Source organism: Panthera onca, chromosome D1, assembly GCF_046562875.1.
Source record: "Panthera onca isolate mPanOnc1 chromosome D1, mPanOnc1 haplotype 2, whole genome shotgun sequence".
In the NCBI taxonomy this organism is placed as follows: Eukaryota; Metazoa; Chordata; class Mammalia; order Carnivora; family Felidae; genus Panthera; species Panthera onca.
In genome coordinates, this window is record NC_138348.1 from 113,307,720 (window position 1) to 113,335,090 (window position 27,371).

Here is a 27,371-nt window from a genome sequence, read left to right on the forward strand (position 1 = left end):
TCTTCCTGTAGCTCTGTGATGCCCAGGCTGAGACTCCCACAAATTGAGGGTTTCTTGCCAGCTGAGGCCCCATGAGGTTCAGCCACGTGGAATTTGCAGAGGAGAAGGGAAAACCCAGGGGCTTCTCCTGGGGGTGCTCCTGGCACCAGTCCTACAGCACCCCCAGCAACAGAGGTTCCAGCACTTCTGAGGGGGCAGCGCCCTCCTGCACCTGAGTCCCCGCCCCTCCATGGGCCCCTCCATGGGGCTCTGCCTGCCATTCACCTCAGACTCCTCCCTGCTGTCCCCCAGCCCAAACAAAAGGTGGTTGCTTCTTGCAAACATGTGCTTCCAACTCTTCCTTTTTGTCTTTTCTGGCCATGCGATGTATGTATAACCAATTCCCTTGTATTAAATCATCTGTTGAAATACCTAGTGTGTTTTCTACTGTGCTGTCTGCAATGGGACAGAGAGAATCTAAGTTAATGTAAGCTACACATTCCTTGTTGTCAAAAGGAGTGAAACCTGTGAGGGTCTGGGGGAAGGAGAGTGGGAGTGGTGGTGGGTAAAGCTTTACTAAGAATTACATTCCAAAGGACATCTTTCACCTGGAGAATCAATGAGACAGGAGATCATACTTGCTGAATTTTAGATGTTTTAGGAAGAAAAAAAAAAGCCACAAAACAAAATAGCTCTAAGTACAACTGAGAAATGTTTTTATCCAACAGAGGTATATATTACAGATATATTCCCTACCTTACATTTTCTAAAACTAGGACATAGTCATCATATTTTATAGGATTTCACCTTAATTAAAAGGGAAGAAAGTCGAAAAGCAGTCTGAGAAGAAATAATATATTTAAAAGATAATTTTAGTTTAAGAATATAAGAAAGTACTAGTCTTATTGTTTATTCTAGAATTCTCTTTTACTTTAATTGCAATGCATTATTTTAAAATTAAGCTATTGGGCCTAAAAGATTAATTTGACAAACATACAATCTACCATCTGAAAAAAGAAATAGTAAAATAGTTACGAGATCAACAGGTTCAATTATTGTTCAGAAAAAATTCCATCACCTATTTTTTTCCCAACAATTCTCCCAGCCTAAAAGAGGCAGTTTTCTGTGTACCTCTTATCATGTGGGTAATCACAGTGAGAGGTCGTGGGAGTTCTCAAGCCATGTAAAGGAGATGTAAATTGGTCAGAATGTCAGTAATTCTCATCAGTTGTCACCATCAACCAGGTATTAAAAATTGATGCGAGGTAGCTCACGCATAATAAAAATTTCAAAGCATGAACTGATCTTTCAAATGCAAACATGCATAATATTGAATGAAACTGGCTTCTCTATCTGTTATACTTTTCAGTATTTTGCTCATTAAATTGTTTTTCAAGTTACTATTTTTAGCAGAAATCCTAAGAAAAATGTCACAAAATAAGAGATGTTACTAAATTATGCATCTGAACTATTTAAAAAATGATGTGACATAAATTAATGATTAACAAACAGATGCTGAAAGTTACAATTACATATTTATATGCATTTTCTCCTGAAATAGATATAATCACTAATACGGTCACTAAAAATTTAGAGATTCCACCTCAAGCATGAAAGACTAAATTAAGAAAAGATCTTGAATATGGCCATGGTATCAGAACCATTAGGGCTTGTTGCACTAAGTTTTCCAAAGCTACAAATCTTTAAAGAACTGCGAACAAAAAAGCCTAATGTGTGAAGAGTTCATGCTTTCCAAACTGTTCACAGCCATTTTTTATTAGATCGGCACCAGAGTCCTACAGGGATGGATTCCACGTGGGAGACGTCTTGGACGCGTTTCTCTTGCTCCGCGCTTGCGCTGCCACAGCACTGGCGAATGACGCATACCCACTGCGACCCAGTCCTGCAGAAGAGGCCTGACTGTGCAGCCAGTCACTCTGCTCCAAGCATTCCTGTCCCTCACGGGTCAGACTAACACACATGGCACACTCTTCTCTCTCTCTGCGACACCACACCTTGTCTTCAACCAAGAGGATTTCTCACTCATCATGTAACATTCCCTGGCTTCCTTTCAGCAGAATTAAGCATTCCTTCACCTGGGCTCCCCCAAAACATTGTAATACCTCTATTTTTGAGTATTATTATCAAATCTTAACAAACCATAGCACATAGCATCTAAGAGAAACATCAATAGATACTTGATGAATGAAAAATGAGTTAATGCATGAATGCAGAGAAGAGGTTGGCGTCCCTTTTTAACAAAAAGCTCACATAGAGTCCAGAAGTGATTCAATTAATGTCTCCTAGCTATTTAATGGGAAAAGATTAGGACCTGGGTGACTCCCTTATAATTACTTTTCAAAAAACTATTATTATTGCTTAGATATAGTTAACCTTTAAGTTTAGCTAGTAATTAACCATAACCTCATAGAAAAAATGATGAAAAACTAAAAAAGGAATGTAGTACTAAGTTGTTGCATTTGAAACATTTACATGCATAAATTTCAAAACTCTTACAAAACAGAATTCCTCTTCCTAAGGGCCACATCTTAATTTGCCTGGTTTAAAATACAACCTTCATGAGAATTGTTGTGCAAGTTATAAATTAGTATTGGGAAACATGGAGAGGAAAAGGAGTAAAATGCAGGGATCTTATCTGGCCATCACTGGTGGCTGGCATGGTGAGCCTATTCAAGGATATGGAAACAGCCCTCGGAAACTCCTCATACACAAATCTGAGGTGGTTTGTGCACACAGCACTCAGGTCTGCTAGACTGTGAAAGAAGCTTAGGAGTAAGGTTGGATATGGAGCCATGTGGTGAAAAAGTCTTTTTCCCTTAGTAAAATTAATGTGATAATAATAAGAAATATGATTTGAGAAAGCATCTATTAGAAGGAGAGTCAAATCTGGAGTTTTCTGTTATCCATATGAGAGAACAGAAGTCTAAATTATGACAATAAATTCAGGAAGGAAACGGAAGAGATAAAAAACAAATTGTAGCAGAATGAAGTGTAAGATACTTGCTACATTAATATGGCCAGTATGAGTTTAACATAATGGTAATTTTGAAATAATGTATATTTATCTTACAAACAAAAATTAGAATGAAATTTTAAAAGTTACGCTTGTTTCCAGACAGGAGAGCAAACTATGTCCCACCTGCGAATCCTGTCTTGGACACAACAAGAGAACACTACACCAGAAGATGGGACCCTGAGAATGGGAACATCTGGGAGACCTTTGTAAACAGTAGGGTACGGTGACCCACCGCCGAAGAGGGCTGGGCCCCAGGCTGGGGCGAGGCAAGGGAGAATTCAGGGTTGCTGACTTTATCACTGCCCTGAATGGATCACTGTCCAACACGTCACCACTTCAGGGCTAAAAACAGCAATATGCAGCCACAGTCATGGATAGCAAGGTAGTTGATATGATACAGCATGTAGTCCAGCTGGTGTTGGAAACGGAGCTAAACAGGTTCCAGTACAAAGGCTGGCACTTGGAATTACAAGGGCTCAGATTATCAAACAAACAGATACAAACAAATCCACACCTGTTTATACTATGGTAAAACGTAAGGATATAAGAGACAGAACATTCTTAGAGGAAAAATACTAATCAGTTACAAAGAAATAAGAATTGGATTAACAGTGAACTTCCTCAATAAAAAGACCTAATAACCTTATACGTAAAGGAGCTAGTAAAAGAAGAACAAACAATCCCAAAATCAATAGAGGGAAGAAAATATAAGATGAGAACAGACATAAATGATATAGAAACTAACAAAACAATAGATCAATGAAACCAGGAGGTGGTTCTTTGAAAACTCTTAGCCAGACTCATCAGAAGAGAGAGAGAGAGAGAGAGAGAGAGAGACACACACACAAAGGACTCAAAACCAGAAATGAAACAGGAGTAGTAACAACTGACAGCACAGAAATACAAAGGATTATAAAAGAATATTATGAAAAATTATATGCCAACAAATTGGACAACTTAGAAGAAATGGATAAAGTTCTAGAAACACATAACCTCCTAAAATTGAAGCAGGAAGAAATAGAAAATTTGAACAGACCGATTACCAGCAGTGAAACTGAATCAGTAATCAAAAACCTCCCAACAAACAAAAGTCCAGGACGAGATGGCTTCACACATCAATTCTACCAAACATTTAAAGAAGAGTTAATACCTCTTCTTCTCCAACTACTACAAAAAATAGAAAAGGAAGAAAAATTTCCATATTCATTCTATGAGCCCAGCATGACCCTGACACCAAATCCAGATAAAGACAAGAAAAATAAGAACTATAGGCCCATAACTCTGATGAGCATCAATATAAAAATCCTCAACAAAGTATTAGCAAACTGAATCCAATTCCACATTAAAAAAAATCATTCACCACAACCAAGGAGGATTTATTCCTGGGATGCAAGACTGGTTCAGTATTTACAAATCAATCAACATGATACACCACATCAACAAGACAAAGGATAAAAACCACATGATCCTTTCAATAGATGCAGAAAAAGCATCTGACAAAGTACAACATCCGTCCATGATAAAAACATCCGTCCATGCTTCCTCAAGGAAGCAGGTTTAGAGGGAAAATACCTCCACATAATAAAGGCCTTACATAAGAACATGCACAGGTAACACCGTACTCAAGGGTGAACAACTGAGAGCTTTTAGCCTACGTTCAGGAAGAAGACAAGGATGCCCACTCTCACCACTTCTATTCAATACACTACTGGAAGTCAGTCACAGCATTCAGACAAGAAAAAGAAACAAAAGGCATCTGACTTCGTAAGGAAGAAATAAACTTCCGCTATGTGCAGATGATACGATACCATATGTAGAAAACCCAAAGGACACCACCAAAAAAACTACTCAATAAATGAATTCAATAAGGTTGCAGGATAAGAAATCATAGAGAAATCAGGTGCAATTCTCTACACTGACAATGAAGTAACAGAAAGAGAAATGAAGAAAACAGTGCCATTACAAGCGCACCAAAAATAACCAAATACCTAGGAATAAACTTAGCCAAGAAGGTCAATGACCTGTACTGTGAAAACCGGAAAGCATTGATGAAAGACACTGAGGATGGCACGGGAAGGAAAAAGGAAAAACATCCCGTGCTCATGGATTCAAAGAACAAATACTGTTAACGTGTGCAAACTACCCAAGGCAACAGACCGTGAGGTCTGTTTCTAGTCTTGGTAGCATGCTTGTGCTCTCTCTCGCTTGCTCTCTTTCTGTGGCGCACACACACACCCCCCTAAGAACTTGAAATTGCCATCCAGCATGGCTGAGATACCCCGTTGATCCTGTCTTCGTAATGGAAAGTGGTCCTTATGCTCGATCCAGACAGACCTTGAGCAATGTTGAACACGCCTGTCTCTTCCACACCCACCCATCTGATGCCACCTGAGAGGACGCTGACTCTCCCGCAGCTCCCAGTGCCAGGACTACATTTCACACAAAAGAAAGTTCACACACGCTTAGTGCCTATGCACTTATAGATGTGAGTGCTGGCCAACCATTCTCAGTGATGTCTCACATTCAAGTTCACTTCACAAAGCAGAAGTCATTTGTTCTTCCCTGCTTCTGTTGCAGTTTATGATAAAGCCAGTTCATGATTCATAAAGGCTGCAAATTAACCCAAAATGCATGGTCATCTTCTACTTCCTTCTTTCTTTAGTTTCAAACAATGTAAACACCACTCAGAAAGCTAAATCCAAACATAATACAAACATAATCCCAAAATTATAAAATACAATTCCTTTGTAAAATCAAGCCTTCTGAGGGAAAAAGGCAGTCAAATTTCCCTGTATAATAAAGGACTGTGGCACTAAATGCATTTAACTTCCCACACTTCCCCTCCTGGTTATTAATTTAAAGGAAAGCAAAGGCTGGTTTAAGAATAGTAACTCTCCTGTGAACCAGTACAAAGAACGGATCAGGACCATGACTCCATATCAGGAATACGAGCAAGGTGATTCCTTGTACGGCCCGGGCAGAGGGGAGCATGGCGCAGGACACCAGGGCATGAAGCGCTGTCCCTGCTAGACGCCCCTCACACTGACTGCGTCGAGCTTTACCAGTGGGGCGATCCGAATGGAAGCAGTGATCCCGGTGAGCTGGGGTCAGTGCTTCCTGGGATTCCTGATGGTCCCCATGTGTTGAGAATGTCATAACAACTCAAAATCACAATAGTGTAAGGTTTGAGGATTTTGAATTTTTAGAAGCTTTTAACCTTTTTCATAGGTTCTGAAATTAGCTCTATTTGACATCCCTCATTTTAAAAGGTTAGATCTGAGATAGAGGCATTTTTACACTAACAGTAAACTGATGGACTGTATAGTTTTGTTTTTGAATTCGAAAGAATAAATCCCTATTCAATAAGAACAGGAACCACAATATGCTAACGACTGCCTCGTGAGCAACTACTCCATCATCTACCGTAACTACCCTACAATACAAAACTAAGTGGGTTCCAGCCGATGAACTGTTTCTCCTCAGCACTGTCAGTCCTGTGAAACATACCACCTTCACCAGCAGGCGCTGACTTTACAGAAAGAGGAAAGACAAGGCAAGCAGCGAATACAATGACGTACAGCAGGTACAGGGGATGACCTGGCACGTCACCAGGATATGACAATCGCACGGGTCACCCCGCTTCTTGGGCTGATCTGCTTCTGTTACTATTATGTCCCCACCTCCTTCCAGGACACTGGTGTACATAAGAGGCAGATCAACACAGAATTTTACCATCAGGGAAAATTTGGGGATAAAACTGGAAAAAAAGGACAGGGAGAAAAAAGGGGGCCTGATCCAAATACTGTTCCAGTACTAACCTGGTTTAGTTTCTTCCAGAGATTGAGGACAGGGGACAGTTCGTTAGACCAGATTTCTCTATCAAATTTGCAACCAGCTGTTACTGATCTGCCCAAGATCCTCAACTGTGAAATAACCTAAAATAAAAACATAATAAGCACAAATATTGAAAAGAGAGAAATAGTATGGGTCCAAAAATAGCTATATTTGTTTTATAAAAATAGAGACTAAATATAAACAAGTTTTAATCCCATTATCTCTATTCAATTGCCTTAACATGTAACTGATTTACTTAAGCAGTTAAAAAATAAAGAAAAATATATTTCAGTTTGATTGACTCAACTTTATAATTTCAACATGCTGATTGATTAAAGATCGTTTTTCTGAAAAGAGGCAATGGTAGGAAAGATAGTAAACAGCATACCACACTACATCAAAGAGTGAAACAATTTTAAGTAATTATTTGTTGGTACAAATCATTACAAACCCAAGTTTTTGCGCTCTGTATTAACGTTAAGTTGCCACGTAAACGTTTCCTCTGCAGGAAGACTCTAATGAAAGACGCACAGACGGGGGCGGGGTGCAAACCAGGCGAGGTACGCAGTGCTTCCCACTGGGGGCGCCCCTTCCGCGACTTTCTGCTGATCCGCATCGAAATCCACTCACACACATTTCCTAACACTGTGCCCTGTGACATGGGCTTCGGCAACGATAACTGACTTGCTCCTTCTCCAGCAACGAGGCAGAGGTAATGAGGGTACTGATACCGGGCTGGAGGTATCAGGGTGGGTACAAATCAGCGCGGTATCTGCGGGCTGCTCTTTACAAGCACTTCAACTCAATGTCAAAATTGTGCTCTCAGTGCTTCTTTGACATAAAATAAACCCAAAACGAGAGGCATGTGTTTTCCAAAGCTACTATTTTTAACACCAACCTTTGCAGCATGCTGACTACATTTCTGTTTTATTTTTTGAAAAATAAAAGATGTAGATTGCAAGATTTGAAAGATGTAGATTGCTTTTCCTTTTTTAACAGATTGGGTTATATTTCATATTTGTTGGATGCTTGTATTAGTAAAGTTCTTAACAAAATAAGGGCCATAAATCTTTCAAAATCAACACACTACTCAATTGTTAAACATCCACCATCATGCTGTAAAACTCAAGTTACTTCTAGAGCTTTTGATTGATTCTCCAATCTTGAAAAAATCATGGTGATTCAGGGTTTCATTTTCTTTGGTTTTCTGATAAATTATTTTCATTTGCTCTAGCTGAACCCTACAACAGCAGCTAATTCATCAACTTTGCCACACCACAAAACACCGCTAGTTGGTAGTCAGAAGAAGTGCTATTTTAACTCTGGTAACATTCGCTATCACTTATTTGTATTTTAAATTTGTCAAACAAGCCAGAAAACAAATAAGGATGCAAAGGGATGTCTAAAGGAAAAGAGATGCAAACTTTTTTACAAGATGCTAAAAGCTATTTTAAGAATAAAATACTTGCCAGCTCAAAAGGCCATGCTTTCTGTCCTAGAAAAACAGTATGTGAGGTTTGCTTTTCCTAATAACACTATGATAATATACTATAATCTTTAACAAACAGATTAATAAAAAGAGAGTTCAAATACATAATGATATATTTTTACCATGAGAATAGACCTATAACTTAGGATTGTGGACCATCTTTTGTTTTTACAAAATCTCACATATTTATTTATCTTTTTAAAAAGCACAGGTAATAAAATCTTCCCATTATTTACATTTTAAACCAATTAAAAACTACTTTAGGGATGCCTGGGTGGCTCAGTTGGTTGAGTGTCGGACTTTGCCTCAGGTGATGACCTCACGGTTTGTGAGTTCAAACCCCGCATCAGGCTCTGTGCTGACAGCTCGGAGCCTGGAGCCTGCTTCGGATTCTGTCTCTCTCTCTCTCTCTGGCCCTCCCCTGCTTGCACTCTGTCCCTCTGTCTCCCAAAAATAAATCAATATTTTTTAAGAAGTACTTTATTTGCTAACACTCCATTAAAATGGTGCCAAACAGGGTGGGATTCTCCACAAACAACACATTTACTTTGTTGTTCATTTTGCCTTCTCTTGGCATAAAATGCTTCCCTGGCTTTCCTTTCCTTCCCTTGTCTTCTCTGTGGCTGACTTTGTCCAGTACTAATGTTACACTGACAGACTGCTTACATTTTCTAAGTCACCTCTGGTGTCATCCTTCTTGGAATGAGAGGGAATACAATATTTGAAAACAAATACTCTCAATTTACAGATGAGAAAATGGACTTTCAGAGAAACTGAACCGATTACATATTTGTTTCCAGGGATGCGTCAGACGAAACACCTGGAGAAATCCTGTAACACAGCACGTGTAAAACCACAATTACACAACAGAATCAACAAAAAAACCTTTTAAGATTTATGACTGAAGTACCTGGAACATTAAGGGAAGCCTGTATTTTTACCATTAAGTATTTTATTTTAATCCAGTGTGGCTAGTGCAGTGTTCTCACAGCCTCATGCATACAATACCGTGATTCCACGCCCCTGCAAGTGAACCATGGTGGTGCAGCTCATCTAGACCTATGCATCCAGAAGGCAGCATCTGCCCTGTGACAGCGGCCCCTCCGAAAGGGCCTGGAGCTTGCGTTGCTGATTTACTTGCTATTATGCGTGACTTTCAGATTGACAGAAAAGTTGCACAAATAGTACAGAGAACTCCCTTCAGAGACTTCACCGTGCCCCCCTACGTCAGCATCTTACAATCAGCGCACAATGATCAAAACCAGGAAACTAACAAAGGCACAGTACTACCAACTAAGCTATTACAAGCCCTATTTCAACCTCACCAATTTTTCCACGAATGTCCTTTTTCTGTTTGAGGAGAATCTGGGATCGTATTGAGTCGTAATTTATCCGTAGTCCCACCCAAAACAATGACAGTCGAGGAAAGGCTTTCATACCCTTGACACTGGTAAGCCATACTGGTCAATCACTCTGTAAAATGTCCCCTATGTGAGTCCAGTTCCTAAGGGTCAGAGTTCCAAAGTTAAGACCCAGAAACCCAGATTGGAAAGACTGGGACACACGGTTTGCTCCACCACGGCTTTGGGCTGACAGTGGGGGCTGCTGGAAACACCATCATCACGAACATTCCACACATCAACACCATCAAACTTCAGTGAATGAGACGCTGGAAGAAAATGACAGCAGCAAAGGCTTATGTTTAAAAAGACACAAAGTTTAAAACTGAGCCAAACTTAAATAACAAAGTTGAAAATGGAGATGGAAGTAAAAGGAGAAAAAAATATTTAATGAAAAGACAACTGATAGAAAAGAGAGCAGATAAAAAACCAAAAGTCATGGGCACCTGGATGTCTCAGTCAGTTACGTGTCTGACTCTTGATTTCGGCTCAGGTCATGATCTCATAGTTTTGCGTTCTAGCTCTGTACCGCGCTCTGCACTGACAGAAGGGAACCTGTTTGGGATTCCCTCTCTCTCTCTCCCTGCCCCTCCCCTGCTCATGCTCTCTCTCTTGAAAAAAAAAAAAAAAAGTCAGTTTACTGAAAGGACTAATAAAATCATGAGATTTCTGAGTATACTGGGTGATATAAGATAAAGATAAAATGAGTTAAAAGTTTATTTTAAAAATACAATTTTTTGGGGCGCCTGGGTGGCTCAGTCGGTTGGGCGTCCGACTTCAGCTCAGGTCACGATCTCGCGGTCCGTGAGTTCGAGCCCCGTGTCGGGCTCTGGGCTGAGGGCTGGGAGCCTGGAGCCTGCTTCCGATTCTGTGTCTCCCTCTCTCTCTGCCCCTCCCCTGTTCACACTCTGTCTCTCTCTGTCTCAAAAATAAATAAACATTAAAAAAAATTAAAAAAAAATAAAAATACAATTTAAAAAAAAAATTTAATGTTTATTTTTTGAGAGAGAGAGAGAGAGAGAGAGAGAGCGCGCGCGCGCAAGTGAGTGGGGGAGGGGCAGAGAGAGAGGGAGACACAGAATCCAAAGCAGGCTCTAGGCTCCAAGCTATCAGCACAGAGCCTGATGTGGGACTCAAACTCACTGACCATGAGATCATGACCTGAGCTGAAGTTGGATGCTTAACAGAGCCACCCAGGTGCCCCTTAAAATCCAATTTTAAAAGGAATATAATTACAGATACAGGAGTGACTGAAAGACATTAATGAGATTATTTTGAATAGTTTTATGCCATAAAAAGTTACAAATTTGGCCAACAGAAATTCCTAGGAATATATAAACTAATAAAAGAGCCTCAAGAAATAACAGCAAAACTAAATCAGGGGCACAGTTTAAAAAATTAAATGACAAGTTAAAAACCACCGTCTTAACCGCAGACACCAGCAGTTCGCTTGAGGGATCTGACGTCACAGGAGCTCAGATCGCACACGAACCCCTCAGGGACTAGAAACGAGGCAGCGATCCTCGAGTCAAGTAACAGAGACTAGGAAAAACACTACCAGAAATAAAAGATGTTCAAAGATCAATTTTAATCCTGAACACAGACACAAATAAATATCAATCAACCTCTAAAAAAGACACACATGACAATTTTGAACGGATGGATTAATCACAGGAAATATAATTCACCACATAAACGGAGGAGAGGAAAAACTGGAATCCGCAATGGAATTCCTCTGCTCTGCCCCACCACCTGTAAGCTGGCTCATCTGCTGACACGCTTTGCCTAACAGACCGAGGCAGAAGCGACACGTGACTTCCAAAGCCTTCACTTGAAGAAAACTAGCAGTTCCCACTCCGGCCTTGGGGCCCCGAAACAGCACACCAGCCTCTGGGAGAGGAAACCAAATGTCCCCAGCCGGGAGCCAGGGTCATCTGCACACATGACTAGGCTGCCTCGGGCCTCCCAGCCCCGTCAGCCCCACAGATGCGGGCAGCCTCGTGTGCAATGCCAAAGATGGACGCGGAGAAATTACGCAGCCTCCCCTCAGAATCCTAAAAAAAAAGTCACGCAATAAATATGACTGTTTCAAGTCACAAAGTTTTGGGATGGCTGGCTGTGCAGCAAAGACTGACGGAATCATCAAGAAAAGCAGAAAACTCCTTGAACCCATGTTGTGGGTTGAGTGTCTGCACTCCCAGCGCAATTCAGAGTTAAGCTCGCGTCCCCAGCATTTGGAGATGGGCCTCTGAGGAAGCAGTTAAGGCTAAATGAAGTCCTATGCGTGGGGCTCTGAGCTGACAGTGCCAGTCTCCGCAGAAGAAGGGACAGCAGAGAGCTCTCAATCAACCTCGGTCTGTCTGCAAACATGCACAGAGGAAAAGCCATGCGAGGCCACAGTGAGAAGACGGCCACAGTGAGAAGACTGCCATGTACAAGCACCAGAAACTGAACATACCGGCCCCTTCATCTCAGACTCCCAGTCTCCAGGACTGTGAAAAAATACATTTTGTAGTTTCAGCTGCCCTGTCTGTGGTAGATGGCCGCAGCTTGGGACAGCTCGACTGAACACTTTCAACCTGACAATGATGCCAACGTGATACATCCTACCTCGGTAGGAACCACGTATCGAATTCTGATCTTCTCCTGGGCTCCGGACAGGCGCCACGATGCCCTCTCACAAGGCTGGCGGCAGTGTGGTAAATAAGGGTATCACAAGAGTGAACAACGGACACACTCACAACCGTTGTGTTCTTCACTGTCAGAACAGGACTCAGTGATTACATGGCACATTCAACACCTTATTCTACAATAGGTTTTGCATTAGAAGAATGCCTGACGGTAGGCTCATGTAAGTGTTCTGAGCACGCTTAACGGAGGTGAGGGAAGCTATGATGTTACTGGATCAGGTGTATCAAACGCATCCCACTTACAATACTGTCAGCTCATGAGGGGTTGACCAAGATGTTACATCACACCGTAAGCCAAGAAAGATCTGTGTTTTGTTAAAATAGCCCAAGCAGATTAATGCAGCCTTAAAAATGGTATCCACAAAACACAGCAAATATTAAAATCTATAATCAAATGTTAGAAACCCTTTAAAATCAGAGCAAGACAGCAATGTTGGCTACCATGACTTTTATTCAATAATGCACACAGGGATCTAGCTACCCCAAGAAACAAGAAAAGGCAGTTAAATGTGGAGAGACTGGAAAAGAAAAAAAGCTTGAATCATTTTCCCAGACTATACAATTTAGCAAAAAATGAAGTAACTTATAATGTTTTCACATATATTATATTCATGCTATATACACTATATATTTTTCTATTTGTAGTTGAAATAAATAGAAATTTATTACATAATAATACTTTTTAACTTCAGCTCAAGTATTATGTCTTTTATCAACAGTAACTGGGGAACCCTTAAAATGTTCCTCATTCAGTCCTCTCACCCCCACCCCTAAGATCTTCACAGTCCCGCGGGGTGTGTCCCCAGTGCAACAGGGTGTAACAAGCCTTGCTCAACTCCCACATGCCGCAGAAAGGAAGCAGTCACTCACACGTGAGAATGGGCTCTGGAAGAACATCGGAAGTTTATCTTTATGTTAATAAGAAGGAAAAAACCGTCCTCTACGTCTCTCACGTCTTTCAATAAAAATATTTATGCTGCTCACACACAAGACCAAACTGTGATTTGTGAGATGAGATTTCACTCAAGATCAAAAAGGAAATGTATATTCACTCCACCATGTTAAGAACTCATATCACCATTTTTTCAAGGCAATATATTGAAAGCCTGAAATTAAAATTTCAGGAGATCTCCTAGGTTATACAATCTAATTAAGCAAATTAGATATGAACTTCCCTTTCAACGAAGATGTTTCAATTTTACTGGGACTAGAAAAATATACCAGTTTTAAATACCAAGGTAGGAGGCTGAACACTCAATTATGAATAATACATAGTAATGTTTTATATACAACTTCGGACAAATACATTATGTTATATATACACATCCAACACACAAATAAAAAAAATGTATTTGCAGCCTCGCAAACAAGTGGCAGCGTCACTTTAGTAAAGCCTCAAGCTGGACATAGGAACGTCCTTCAGGGAGCAAATGAATAAGCAAACTGTGGTACATCCATTCAGCAAGAAAATGGAACAGACTCCTGATACACACAACCAACATAATTACGCTGAACAACAAGCCAGACAGAGGGGTGTACTTAATTGTATAATACTTTTAAGTAAAACTCTAGAAAATGCACATGAATCTGCAAATGACAAAAGAGCAATCAGTAGTGGAAGGGGACAGGGGAGGGGGGACAGGAGGAAAAGACTCCAGAGTTACAGAAAACTTCAGGAGTGATAGGAATATTATCTTGATGTTGTGAGGTTCTAACAAGTATATATATACATGTATGTATATATATACATGTATGTATATATATATGTATGTATATATATATGTATATATATGTGTGTGTATGTATATATATATATATATATATATATATATATATATATATATATGCATGTAAAGCCTTATCAAATCATACCCTCTAAATGTGTTGATACTAAATATCAACTAACTTCAATAACGCTGTAAAAACTGAAAAAAGGTAATTATTAAAACAACGTTAGCAGGACGTATTTCAAGATGGCAGGGTAGGAAAATCCTGAACTCAACTTGTCTCAAAGACACAACAAATCTATGGCTACATATGGAATCATGTCCTTGGAAAAAGTTCTGAAAACTTGATGAACAGTGCCTCCTCAAACACAGGTTACAAGAGCTGCCTCAAGATGGGTAGAAGAGGTAGACATCCCTTGCTAAAAACCCCACAATCAGGAGGGACCTCCCCAGAGAAGTATTTCCTCCCCATGAGGCACCCCAAACCTTGGGCCCTATACCAAAGACACAGCCCTGCAAATGTTGGGCTTTGGAAAGCAATGAATAGTTAAGGAGGAGAAACAGAAACATCTGGAACAGAAGACAGCTCCTGAAGAAGACACCGACCCCAGACCAAGTGCAAAAGCAGCAGTCTGAACAGCACCTAGATCACTGGTGAAGGAGACCTACTTGCTAATCTTAAATTGACAGCTGGAAAGACAGGGACAAGTTGGGACTCTTACTGGGCAAAGCACTGTGGGCATCATTTCTGCAATCTCATTCCACCTTGCTAATGCCGACACTAGCAGGTGCAATTCTGGCAATCATTCTCTATCCTTCTAGCACTGCCAAGTGTGGTCCCAGCCGACTGTGCTACAGCTGCATAACAGTGACAGGGTGAGTGTCTTGCCCCCAGTAACACAGCCACATATCTAACAGCCAGGCAAGCACCTCACCCCCTCTCAATGTGGCCCTATCCCAGCCAGCTGGGGGCACGTGATTCCCCTCTCATTCTCCCCCATAGCCGTGGCTGATCGACAGCTCGGTGGGGGTCCCGCCCACCTAACACTGCAGCCAGGGTTCTACCACAGACTCCTCACCCCCAGAGTACGGGCCTTGGTGCCCATGGCAGAATGTGCACCTGGGATCCACGAATGATCTACATATGACCACTCTTTCAAGGATGGGACTTGAAGCTGTTTCACCTAGTACAGAGAAATACACACAGATAATCAGGCAAAATGAGGACATAGAGGAATACATTCCAAATGAAAAAGACAGAATTCCATAAAAAGAACTTAATGAAACAAAGCCAAATATATACCTGATACAGAAGTCAAATGGTCATAAGGATGATAAAGAACTCAAAGAACGGATGAAGACATGAGACTTTTGACAAAGAGATAAAAAATATAAGAACGCACCAAACACAAGTCACAGAGCTAAAGAATACAATAATTGCACTAGAAATACACTAGAGATGTTTAATGGCAGACTGGATAAAGCAAAAGAACACATCAGTGAACTGGAAGACAAAGCAACGGAATTCTCCCAGATAGAGCAACAAAGAGAAAAAGGAATTAAAAGAAGTGAATACATCTTAAAAGTTGTGGAGGCCAACATCAAGCAGAATAATATCCACATTATAGGGATCTTAGAAGAAGAGAGTGATAAAGGGACAAAAAACTTATCAGAAAAAATAAGGGGTGCAAACTTCCTAATCTGGGCAAGGGAATGGACAGAAAAGCCAGCAAAGTTCCAAATAAGATGAAACCAAAGAGATCTAGACCAAGACATATTATAATTAAAATGGTAAAAGTTAAGGATAAAGAGAGATTCCTAAAGGAGCAAGGAAAAAAAAAACTTGTCACATACAAGGGAAACCCCATGAGGCTACCATCAATTTCTTCACATTAGCAGATGAGAGGGGTATGACACATTCAACGGTGCTAAAAGGAAAAAAACTTCCAACCAAGAATGCTCCACCTGGCAAGGTTATCATTAAGAATTGAATGAAAGAAAAAGAATTTTCTAGATAAGCAAAAGCTAAGAACTTCACTGCTAAACTGGATGTACAATAAATGTTAAAGAAATTTCTTTAAACTGAAAAGATGGCAGTAATTAGTAACAAAAAATATGAGAGTAATAATCTCAATGGAAAAATATATAGGTAGTGGATTAATCCACCCAACATTCAAACAAGATTTAATAACTATCCTTTTCAAACTCTTCCAAAACACTGAAGGGGAGTGAAAGTTTTTAAACACCCTTTGCAAGGCCAGTGTCAGCCTGGTAAGAAAAGCAGACAAGAACACTACAAGAAAATTACAGGTCATGGCGATATAGCTCAGTGGTAGAGCGATGGACTACAAAAAAATTACAGGCTAATATCACTAATAAACATAGATGCAAAAACCCTCAATAAAATGTTAACAAACAAAAAAAAGTTAACCAAACACAATAATACATTAAAAGGATGATAACTCATGATAAAGTGTGGTTTATTCCAGGAATGTAACGATGATTCAACGTCTGCAAATCCATGTGGTACATCACATAACTAAAAGTTAAAAATCCTATTATCATCTCAATAGACGGAGAAAAAGCATTTAACAAAATTCAACATCTATATCTGGTTTAAAGAACTCTCAAGAGAGTGGGTAAAAAGGAAACATATGTCAATATAATAAAGCCCATATAGGACACTCCTACAGCTAACAACACACTCGATGAAAAAAAGATCAAGGCTTTTCCCCTAAGAACAGCAACAAGACAAGGACGCCCCCTATTGCCACTTTTATTTAACACAGTATTGGAAGACCTAGCCACAGCAATTAGGCAAGGAAAAAAAAAAGTATCTAAACTGTAAAGTAGTAAAAGTGTCACTATTTGAACATAACAATACTATATACAGGAAGCTAAAGAATTAATGGAAAAACTGTTAGATCTGATACATGAATTCAATAAAGTTGCAGGATACAAAATCAACATCCATAAATCTGTTGTGTTTCTAATACACAAATTATGTAACATCAGAAAGAGACATTATAATTTGATCAAAAAGAATAAAGTACCTAGGAATAAATATAATCAAGGAGGTGAAAATACACCATACACTGACAATGGGACAGATGAAAGAAACAGAAGACACAAATAAACGGAAAGACCTTCCATGCTCATGGATGGGAAGAACAAATGTTAAAAGGTCCACACCACCCAAAGCAATCTAAGGAATCAATACAATCTCTATATAAATTCCAATGGCATTTTTCACATAACCAGAACAAACAGTCTTAAAACTTGTATGGAACCACAAATGACCCTGAACAGCCAAAGCAGTCTTGAAAAGAAGAATAATGCTGTAGGCAACATGCTCCCTTGTGGGGAATAAGCTTAGAAATTCCCTGGGCTTGCACCAATGGGCTAACAAGGCATAAAGAATTACAAAGCCATGGGGTGCCCTCACCCACGCCTGGGTAAACAAAATAAGATGCCCAGAATAAAGGAGGGACAGGCCAGGGACCCCAGAATAGAGAGGGAGGGGCAAAGGCCCCAGAATAGAAAGGGGAGCAAAGGCACCCAATACAAAGGTATATGAGATAAGCAAGATTAGGAATCAGGATGAAAATGCCCCCCAATTTAGTACTAGAGCAGAAATCTGCTTTCACAGGAGGAAAGGACCAAGTTAGATAAACAGGTAAATAGGGCTATAGACCACTGCGCTACGGGTGAAGCAGCCCAGAGCAGAGATGGTTAACAAAAGAAAAGGTGGCCTGTCAACCCTCAGGTTATCCCCCCTATCTGTCTCATCCCCTGGGCCAGCTAAGATACACAGACACGGCACCTCCTGCCTGCCGTTAATAACCATCTGCCCATCTGCCAGGTGCCAGGATTTTATATTGACCAAAACCCTAAACACCGTGTATCTTCAAAACCCTCCTTTCCTCTTGCATCCCCAAGTTAATGTTCCCAGTTTGTCTCTTTGTAAGCCTTTGTTTGTAAGCCTTCGTTTGTAAGCCTTCTGATCTTAATAAATACGGGACAAGGACCTTTATTAGGGGCTCTTGTTTTTTCCTGGATATTAGCCATCTCTCTCTTTTAATCCTGTGTCCTGCTCTCTTGCTGGACAAGAGAGTACTTGAGACTTAAGAGTCTACGACACTCCCTGATTTCAAACTATACCACCAAGTTGTAGTGATCAAAACAGTTTGGTACTGGCATAAATAGACTTATAGATCCATGGAAGAGAATGGAGAGACAAGAAGAGACCCACATGTATGTGGTTAATTAATTTACAACAAAGGAGGCAAGAATACCAAATGGAGAAAGGACAGTCTCTTCAGTAAATGGTGTTGGAAAATTAGACATCAAAATGGAAAATAATGAAATGACTTCTCTTATCCTCCACCCAACAAGTAACTAAAAATGGATTACAGACTTGAATTTAAAACATGAAACCATCAAAGTCCTACAAGAAAACATAGTTGGTAGGTTCCTCAACATTGGTCTTAGTGGTATTTTTTGAATCTGACAACCACAAAAGCAAACAAAAGCAAAAATAAACAGACGGGACCACATCAAACTAAAAAGCTTTTTTGCACAGTGAAGGAACCCATCAACAAACTGAAAAGGAACATACTGAATGGGAAGATATCTGCAAACTATATTATCTGATAAGGGGTCAGTATCCAAAATTTAGAAAGAACTCATAAAACTCAACACCGAAAACCAATGTGATTTAAAACTGGGCAGATGACCTGAATAGACCTTTTCCAAAGATGAACTACAGATGGCCAACAGACACATGAAAAGATGTTCAACATCACTCATCAGCAGGGAAATGCAAATCAAAACCACAATGAGATAGCACCTCACACCTACAAGACTTGCTATTACCAAAAAAAATACATTGGTGAGGATGTGGAAAGAAGGGAATCCTCGTGCACTACTGGGGGAATGTACACGGGGGTGACCACTTGGGAAAACAGTATGGAGCTTCCTCAAAAAATGAGAAATAGAAGTACCATACGATCCAGTAATGCCATGTCTGGGTATCTCTTCAAAGAAAACAGTGATTTGAAAATGCACCTTTTCAAATGCACCTCTACATTCACTGCAGCATTATTTACAACAGCCAAGATACAGTAACAATGTAAGTGTCCACTGATAGATGGATGGCTAAATAAAGATATGGTGAATAAATGTGTGCATACTTTATACACATATAAGTATGTATCATGATATATATGGAACATAATACATACATATAATGCAATACAAAGCCATGAAGAATGAGAGCTTGCCATGGAGACAACATGGATGTACCTTGAGGGTACTGTGCTAAAAGAAAGACAAATACTGTATGATTTCATATATATGTAGAACCTGAAAAAGAGAACAAAACCCAGACTCCTAGATGCAGAGAACAGAATGGTGGTTTCCAGAGAAGGTGAGGGTGGACAAAACTGGGTGACAGCGATGAAGAGGCACAAACCTCCAGTGACAGTTACGTGCTAGGGGTATAATATACAGCATGGGATCTAAAGTCAGTAATAGTGTATTCATTTTGTGTGGCAGCAGATGGTAGCTAGACTTACGGTGATCGGTTCGCAATTACACAAAAGTCAAATCATTACACTGTACAAATGAAACAGGATATTTTTGCATTGCATACATGCAATTACAATTTTTAAAAAATGTTAAGAAGTTCAGAGAATAACCAGGAAAGTGGAAGAGTGGTGTTTAGGGTCAGTACAAACAAACATTTGTTAAAAAAATTCCCTTGGGTCCCGTAACACCTAGTCCATATTGAATTTCCCTGATGGCCTCAACATTTGTTTCAGATTGCTTGAATCAGTATCCACAAAAGATCATGCAGTTTTATGTATTTAAGTCCTTTAACATAGACCAGTTTCTCTGAGCTTCCTTTTTTTTTTTGAATGTCATTAACAGGTTGATAAAACTGAGTCAGTTGTCCTGCAGAATGTCTCACATTCTGGATCCACTGTTTTTAGTTTGTTCCCTTAACCCCTGGTGTTTCCTGATAACCAAAAATTAGTTCTAAAATCTCAATCAGATTCAAGTTCACTTTTTTAGAAGACATTTTCGGGAAGCGTACTTCATCCTGCGACACATCAGGAGGCACAGGGAGCATGCTCGACTGCTGTCGGCATGCAGGCCGGTCCCTGAGTTCAAGTAGCACCAAATAATCTCTCTCTTGTAAATTTCCCCATCAATCTTCCAAGTAGTGGTTTCAAACTGGGAATCGTGATTTTATGAATCAATGATTTTATTAAGATTTGTAAAAATGATTTTTCAAATTCTGCCATTCCTTCCCTATTATTGAGAATTATTCAATAAAGAAAAACATTCTTTCTCAACTCTTCTTTCATGATCGTGAAATACCATTCACAAAGCAAAGATAAAAGTTTGTTTCCTTTTTAAGAGCTATTTTTCAAATGAAGAGGCATTTTTACTTCTTACTAAATGATAACACATGTAAGCAAAACATCAAATTTATAATATTGGTGAACTTAGCGTTTCTTTATAAACTTTCAAAAATAACAAATATGACATCACTGTGCAAGTCACAAAACTAAAGAGACTGAGAATGTCTTTTGATCCTTTTGTTTTTGTCTCGAGTGGTCTCAGAACTTGAAAAGTAGCAGGTACTCTAACTAGGACCAGCCTACACTTAACAGTCAGAAGTCGATACGTGGTGCAGGAAAGTACACACCACCTCTCTTTGCTGATGGCACTGTTGGCGAAGCTGTGACTTACAAACAAGCTCCTGAAATATGAGGAAATACATTCAACAGAGAAGAGCATCTGGGCTCCCTGATTCCAAAAAATAAATTTACCAGGAACTTGAGACTTCCCTAATAACTGATGAAAAACGTTTTGAGTCAGGATAAGTGCAGCTGCCGAGTTCATAAAAGCCATTCAATCCAACATTGCTAAAATTATTATACTAGCGATTAATCCGCAATCTTAAGCAACAGAAAAACCATCATTAAGAATGAACATAATCTGTATTTCCCTGATAAGGAGTGAAGCTGAGCATCTTTTCATGTGCCTGTTAGCCATCTGGATGTCTTCTTTAGAGAAGTGTCTATTCATGACTTCTGCCCATTTCTTCACTGGATTGTTTGTTTTTCGGGTGTGGAGTTTGGTGAGTTCTTTATAGATTTTAGATACTAGCCCTTTATCCGATATGTCATTTGCAAATATCTTTTCCCATTCTGTCGGTTGCCTTCTAGTGTTGTTGACTCTTTCCTTTGAAGTGCAGAAACTTTTTACCTTCATGAGGTCCCAATAGTTCATTTTTTGCCTTTAATTCCCTTCCCTTTGGAGACGTGTCAAGTAAGAAATTGCTGTGACTGAGGTCAGAGAGGTTTTTTTCCTGCTTTCTCCTCTAGGGTTTTGATGGTTTCCTCACATTCAGGTCCTTCATCCATTTTGAGTTTATTCTGGTGAATGGTGTAAGAAAGTGGTCTAGTTTCATTCTTCTGCATGTTGCTGTCCAGTTCTTCCAGCACCATTTGATAAAGAGACTGTCTCTTTTCCATTGGATATTCTTTCCCGCTTTGTCAAAGATTCAGTTGGCCATCCATTTGTGGGTCCAATTCTGGAGTCTCTATTCTATTCCATTGGTCCATGTGTCTGTTTCTGTGCCAATACCATGCTGTCTTGATGAGTACAGCTTTGTAGAAGAGGCTAAAGTCTGGGATTGTGATGCCTCCTGCTTTGGTTTTCTTCTTCAATATTACTTTGGCTATTCAGGGTCTTTTGTGGTTCCATACAAATTTTAGGATTGCTTGTTCTAGCTTCGAGGAGAATGCTGGTGCAATTTTGATTGGGATTGCATTGGATGTGTAGATAGCTTTGGGTAGTGTTGACATTTTAACAATCTATTCTTCCAACCCATGAGCACAGAATGTTTTTCCATTTCTTTGTATCTTCTTCAATTTCCTTCATAAGCTTTCTATAGTTTTCAGCATACAGATCTTTTACGTCTTTGGTTACGTTCATTCCTAGGTATTGAATGGAATCAGTTTCTTTGTCTTTCTGCTGCTCCATTATTAGTGTATAAGAATGCAACTGATTTCTGTACATTTTGTATCCTGCGACTTTGCTGAATTCATGTATCAGTTCTCGCAGACTTTTGGTGGAGTCTATCGGGTTTTCCATGTATAATATCATGTCATCTGCAAAAACTGAAAGCTTGACTTCATCTTTGCCAATTTCGATGCCTTTGATTTCCTTTTGTTGTCTGATGGCTGATGTTAGAACTTCCAACACTATGTTAAACAACAGCGGTGAGAGTGGACATCCCTGTCGTGCTCCTGATCTCAGGGGGAAAGCTCTCAGTTTTTCCCCATTGAGGATGATATTAGCTGTGGGCTTTTCATAAATGGCTTTTATGATGTTTAAGTATGTTCCTTCTATCTCGACTTTCTCGAGGGTCGTGCTAATTAACAAATCAGGAGACGATAGATGCTGAAGAGGATATGGAGAAACGGGAACCCTCTTGCACTGTTGGTGGGAATGCAAACTTGTGCAGACGCTCTGGAAAACAGTGTGGAGGTTCCTCAAAAAATAAAAATAGATCTGGGGCGCCTGGGTGGCGCAGTCGGTTAAGCGTCCGACTTCAGCCAGGTCACGATCTCGCGGTCTGTGAGTTCGAGCCCCGCGTCAGGCTCTGGGCTGATGGCTCGGAGCCTGGAGCCTGTTTCCGATTCTGTGTCTCCCTCTCTCTCTGCCCCTCCCCCGTTCATGCTCTGTCTCTCTCTGTCCCAAAAATAAAAAAAAAAAAAAAAAAAAAAACGTTGAAAAAAAAAAAAAGAAAAAAAAAAAATAAAAATAGATCTACCCTATGGCCCAGAAATAGCACTGCTAGGAATTTACCCAAGGGATACAGGAGTGCTGATGCATAAGGGCACTTGTACCCCAATATTTATAGCAGCAGTTTCAACAACAGCCAAATTATGGAAAGAGCCTAAATGTTCATCAACTGATGAATGGATAAAGAAATTGTGGTTTATATAGACAATGGAATGCTACTTGGCAATGAGAAAGAATGAAATATGGCCTTTTGTAGCATGTGGATGGAACTGGGGAGTGTTATGCTAAGTGAAATAAGTCATACAGAGAAAGACAAATACCATATGTTTTCACTCTTATGTGGATCCTGAGAAACTTAACAGAAGACCATGGGGGAGAGGAAGGAAAAAAAAAGGTTAGAGATGGAGGGAGCCAAACCGCAAGAAACTCAAAAAAACTGAAAATAAACTGAGGGTTGATGGGGATTGGGAGGGAAGGGAAGGTGGGTGATGGGCACTGAGGAGGGCACCTGTTGAGATGAGCACTGGGTGTTGTATGTAAATCAATTTGACAATAAAATTTCATAATAAAAAAAAAGAAAAAAAAGAATGAACACAAATCCTTTTAAGAACTTTGCTATGAAGCTGCTATTGAGTCTTAAAGAATCATAAAGTTCTGGAACTTCACGCCATGTTAGGGGAAAAAAAAACTGAATACGTAGCTCACACTTAAAAATATATAGCTCTTGTAGGAAAATAAGTAAGCTAACTTAATTGAACCTCTTTTTCTAAACGAATTATAGCTAGTAAGGGATTTCATCAGTAAAAGCTGCCTCCCCAAACTTGCTGGCAGTTTCGAGCAGCAGCACAGGCATCCCTCCCACACCAGCTCTCTGACAGGTCTTATCCCCCAAGGTCAGCGCCACACAGCAGGCCAGTTCCTAAGGTGTTTCAGTCACGAGGCTCATCATTGTGTGGCCCCCCGCTGCCCCTGCTGTCTCCTGGCCTCACATCCCACCATGTCGCTCCCTCCAAATGGGCTGCAGACACATCTGTCTCACTGCTGTCCCTGCACTTAAAAATCAGGGATGGCCCATAAATACACAGAAGGATATTCAATCTCAAAATTAAGAAATACAAGCTAAGACCACACCGAGATAGCAGTGTAACCCATCAGTTTAACAAATATGAAGGCATCCAAAAATACCACCTGGTGGGAATTAAAGGGTGTGGACACAAGACCTTCTGGGGACAGTGTACAGTAGCACAGAACTGAAACCATGCGCACACGGTCCATTTGGGGATGCACATCGTGAGAAACTCCTGCACTCGACAGACCATGAGATGTACACACAGGTACACAGCAACATCGTGTGTAACAGTGCGGCATTTACATAATTATATGTACATTATGTAATATACATGATGTTATTATGATTATACTGCAGTAATAATGAATGAAACTACAGCTAAGCCAGTGACCTACACACCTTAGAAAAATAATGTAAAATGAGATATGCTAGTCCTAGAATACCACATGAAAGACACTGTTTTATGATTTAAAAGTAGCGGGGCACGTGGGTGGCTCAGTCGCTTAAACATTCAACTTCGGCTCAGGTCATGATCTTATGGTTCATGAGTTCGAGCCCCGCATCAGGCTCTGTGCTGACAGCTCAGAGCCTGGAGGCTGCTTCACATTCTGTGTCTCCCTCTCCACCCCCGGCTCCCCCTGCCGACCACGCTCTCTCTTTCTCTCTCTCTCTTGTTTATTTTTGAGAGAGAGAGAGAGAGAGAGAGAGAGAGAGCGAGCATGAACGGGGAAGGGTCAGAGAGAGAGGGAGACACAGAATCTGAAGCAGGCTCCAGGCTCCAAGCTGTCAGCAAGGAGCCCGACGCGGGGCTCAAACTCACAGACTGTGAGATCATGACCTGAGCTGAAGTCGGAGGCTCAAATGACTGAGCCACCCAGGCGCCCCTAAAAAAAATTTTTTTAATTATCTAAAGGAAGCAATATACTTGTAAGAACAAGTGTGTGTGTGTGTAAATGCATGCATGTAATACAAGTGTTTAAGAAGTACAAAGGTATTAAAGAAGTTTAAAACAAAAGTGAATGGTAGCTCCTTTAGCAGAAAGGGAGATGAACAGAAGAATCATGTAAGTTGATTCAAGCTATTGGTAATGTCCTTGTTCTTGCCTGTTGGTTTAGGAGTCTCATTACATCATTATACTTTTTTTTTTTTTTAACGTTTATTTATTTTTGAGACAGAGAGAGACAGAACATGAATGGGGGAGGGGCAGAGAGAGAGGGAGACACAGAATCGGAAACAGGCCCCAGGCTCTGAGCCGTCAGCCCAGAGCCTGATGCGGGGCTCGAACTCACGGACCGCAAGATCGTGACCTGAGCCGAAGTCGGACGCTTAACTGACTGAGCCACCCAGGCGCCCCACATCATCATACTTTTTAATATGAATTTTATATATATATATATATATATATATATATATATATATATATATGTTACATATGTAATCCTTTATATAGATCAAAGACAGTGTTTTGAAAAGATAGTAAAAATTTCAGAAATAAAGAAAAACACACAGGTCCTGCAGAAACATGCATCTTAAGAGAAAAATGAAGCCCATTCAAAGGAGAAGCAGTACCAAGGTTTGTGGGAAGTTGCTATTTAAAGTAAGTCTGAAAGGCCTTCGTGATGATGTCACCTAAAGGGAATAAAAGAGCAAGCCATTCAGATATCCAGGGATAAACGAATGTGAGGATTTCGTGCGACTCGGAATAGCAACGTGAGAAATTCTCAGTTTCTCACAACTGTAGTACAGATGCTTTCAAAGTTGAGGGTGCCTACGAATTCATGCCAAAACAGATTCCAAAGCCCCGCTCCTCAACAGTCCTATTTTACACATCTTGGATGCTGCTTAGCAATCCACCTATTGAAGATAAACTTGCCAAATAATTCTCATGTAAGTGGCCAGCACCACCACCCTCAGATATTTTCCAGGCTTTAACTTAGAAAAACAATTATGTCAGTTTGAGGATTAATCTACATCTGCAATCGTGGGTGAACAGTTAAGTATAAAAAGAGGGAAAGGAAAGAAAAAAACGGTAAAGACGTGGGTCTGTTGCTTTTACAGTGACAAGGAGACAAATGTGGGAAAAAGAAAGAGAAAACAAGAGATCTGGATCTCTGAGATCTTACAGACCTACGGCCCGTTGTTGTGAAGGGAACAGTAAGGTAAAGAGGTGGAGTCACAAACCGGGGCTGGGTGTTACTGGAGCAGACAAGTGCGTGTGGTTACGGAACACGGCTCCCACAAGAACCAAGTAGATAACCTTGTTACTTCTCCGAGTACTTCATCCTGGCTTTGAGGTTTCACCAATATGGTTAAAGCCTCACGTTCCTTATCGATTTTACATACCTTAATATCCAATTTCTGGTGGGAATTTTTAATCCCCAAGCCTTAGAAATACTATGAGGTTCCTTCATCCATCACACGGTCTTATTCACTTGTTTGCAGCTGTAATTTTTTATGCTGCTACTTTCTCAATTCTTTGCAAAGTGAATGAACATTTGTAGCGAGTACCTGATCTCCACCAGCCTCAGTGCCAGGTGTTGTCCCACTGCACACACTGCGTGGGTAGGAGTCATGATGGCCCCTCTTCTACACGGCCTCATCCTCTACGAGTTTAAGGTATCACCGTGAGTTTAAGATACGCAGGTACCATGGTATTTAGATCAACAATGGACACAAATTCTACTTAGTCTTGTAATGAATATTCACTATAAAATCACGATGGCACTTTTGAATCACAATGAGGAAGTGGTACATCTTTCATGAAGCAGTGAATTAGGGAATTATTTGGGCAAAAACTGTTGCTTGCGCTAAAGACTCTTAAGTCTAGCTATAAAGCAATTTCTAAGCTCTGAAGGATTCCTGAGAATACAGATGATGGATAATACTCCACAGGCAGCTCATTTAAACTGCATTACATTTTAATGTCAAGATACTTGAGATTTTCTTAACTTTTCAAATATTTCATTAATTTATTCACTTATCTTCCAGACTCCCCATTCATAAAGTTTATTAAAATACAGGTTTGTCATTAAGATATGACCTGAGTTCCTAGGTCAACAGGTGACAAAATGCAAAAAAGACTATTTTACTAAAGACGTTTACCTAGCAAAAGGGTTTTTCTCCCCCACGAAAAGGAGGCGGTGCGAAACAGGAAACCTCTATGGAGAGAAGTATGGACTCTCATGATGGAAGAGGGCTGGAACCGCCATGGGGGCAGGCCGGGCTGTGTGCACGTGAACTCATGCTCACTGACCCGGTTCGTTCACCTACTAAGAGTGTGATCTTGGGAAAAATAATCTCCTGTGGCCTCGATCTTCTCAACT

The 27,371-nt window shown here is 40.3% G+C and overlaps 1 protein-coding gene across 5 annotated transcripts in view; it reads right to left on the reverse strand.

Moving 5' to 3' along the window:
- DYNC2H1 (dynein cytoplasmic 2 heavy chain 1) overlaps nucleotides 1-27,371 on the reverse strand; it is a 343,887-nt gene that overhangs the window by 97,834 nt on the left and 218,682 nt on the right. For all 5 annotated transcript variants that reach the window (XM_078432668.2, XM_078432669.2, XM_078432667.2 and 2 more), the window contains one exon: nucleotides 6,835-6,951. In XM_078432668.2, the coding sequence (XP_078288794.2) occupies nucleotides 6,835-6,951 (117 nt within the window). The remainder of the gene's footprint in view (nucleotides 1-6,834; nucleotides 6,952-27,371) is intronic.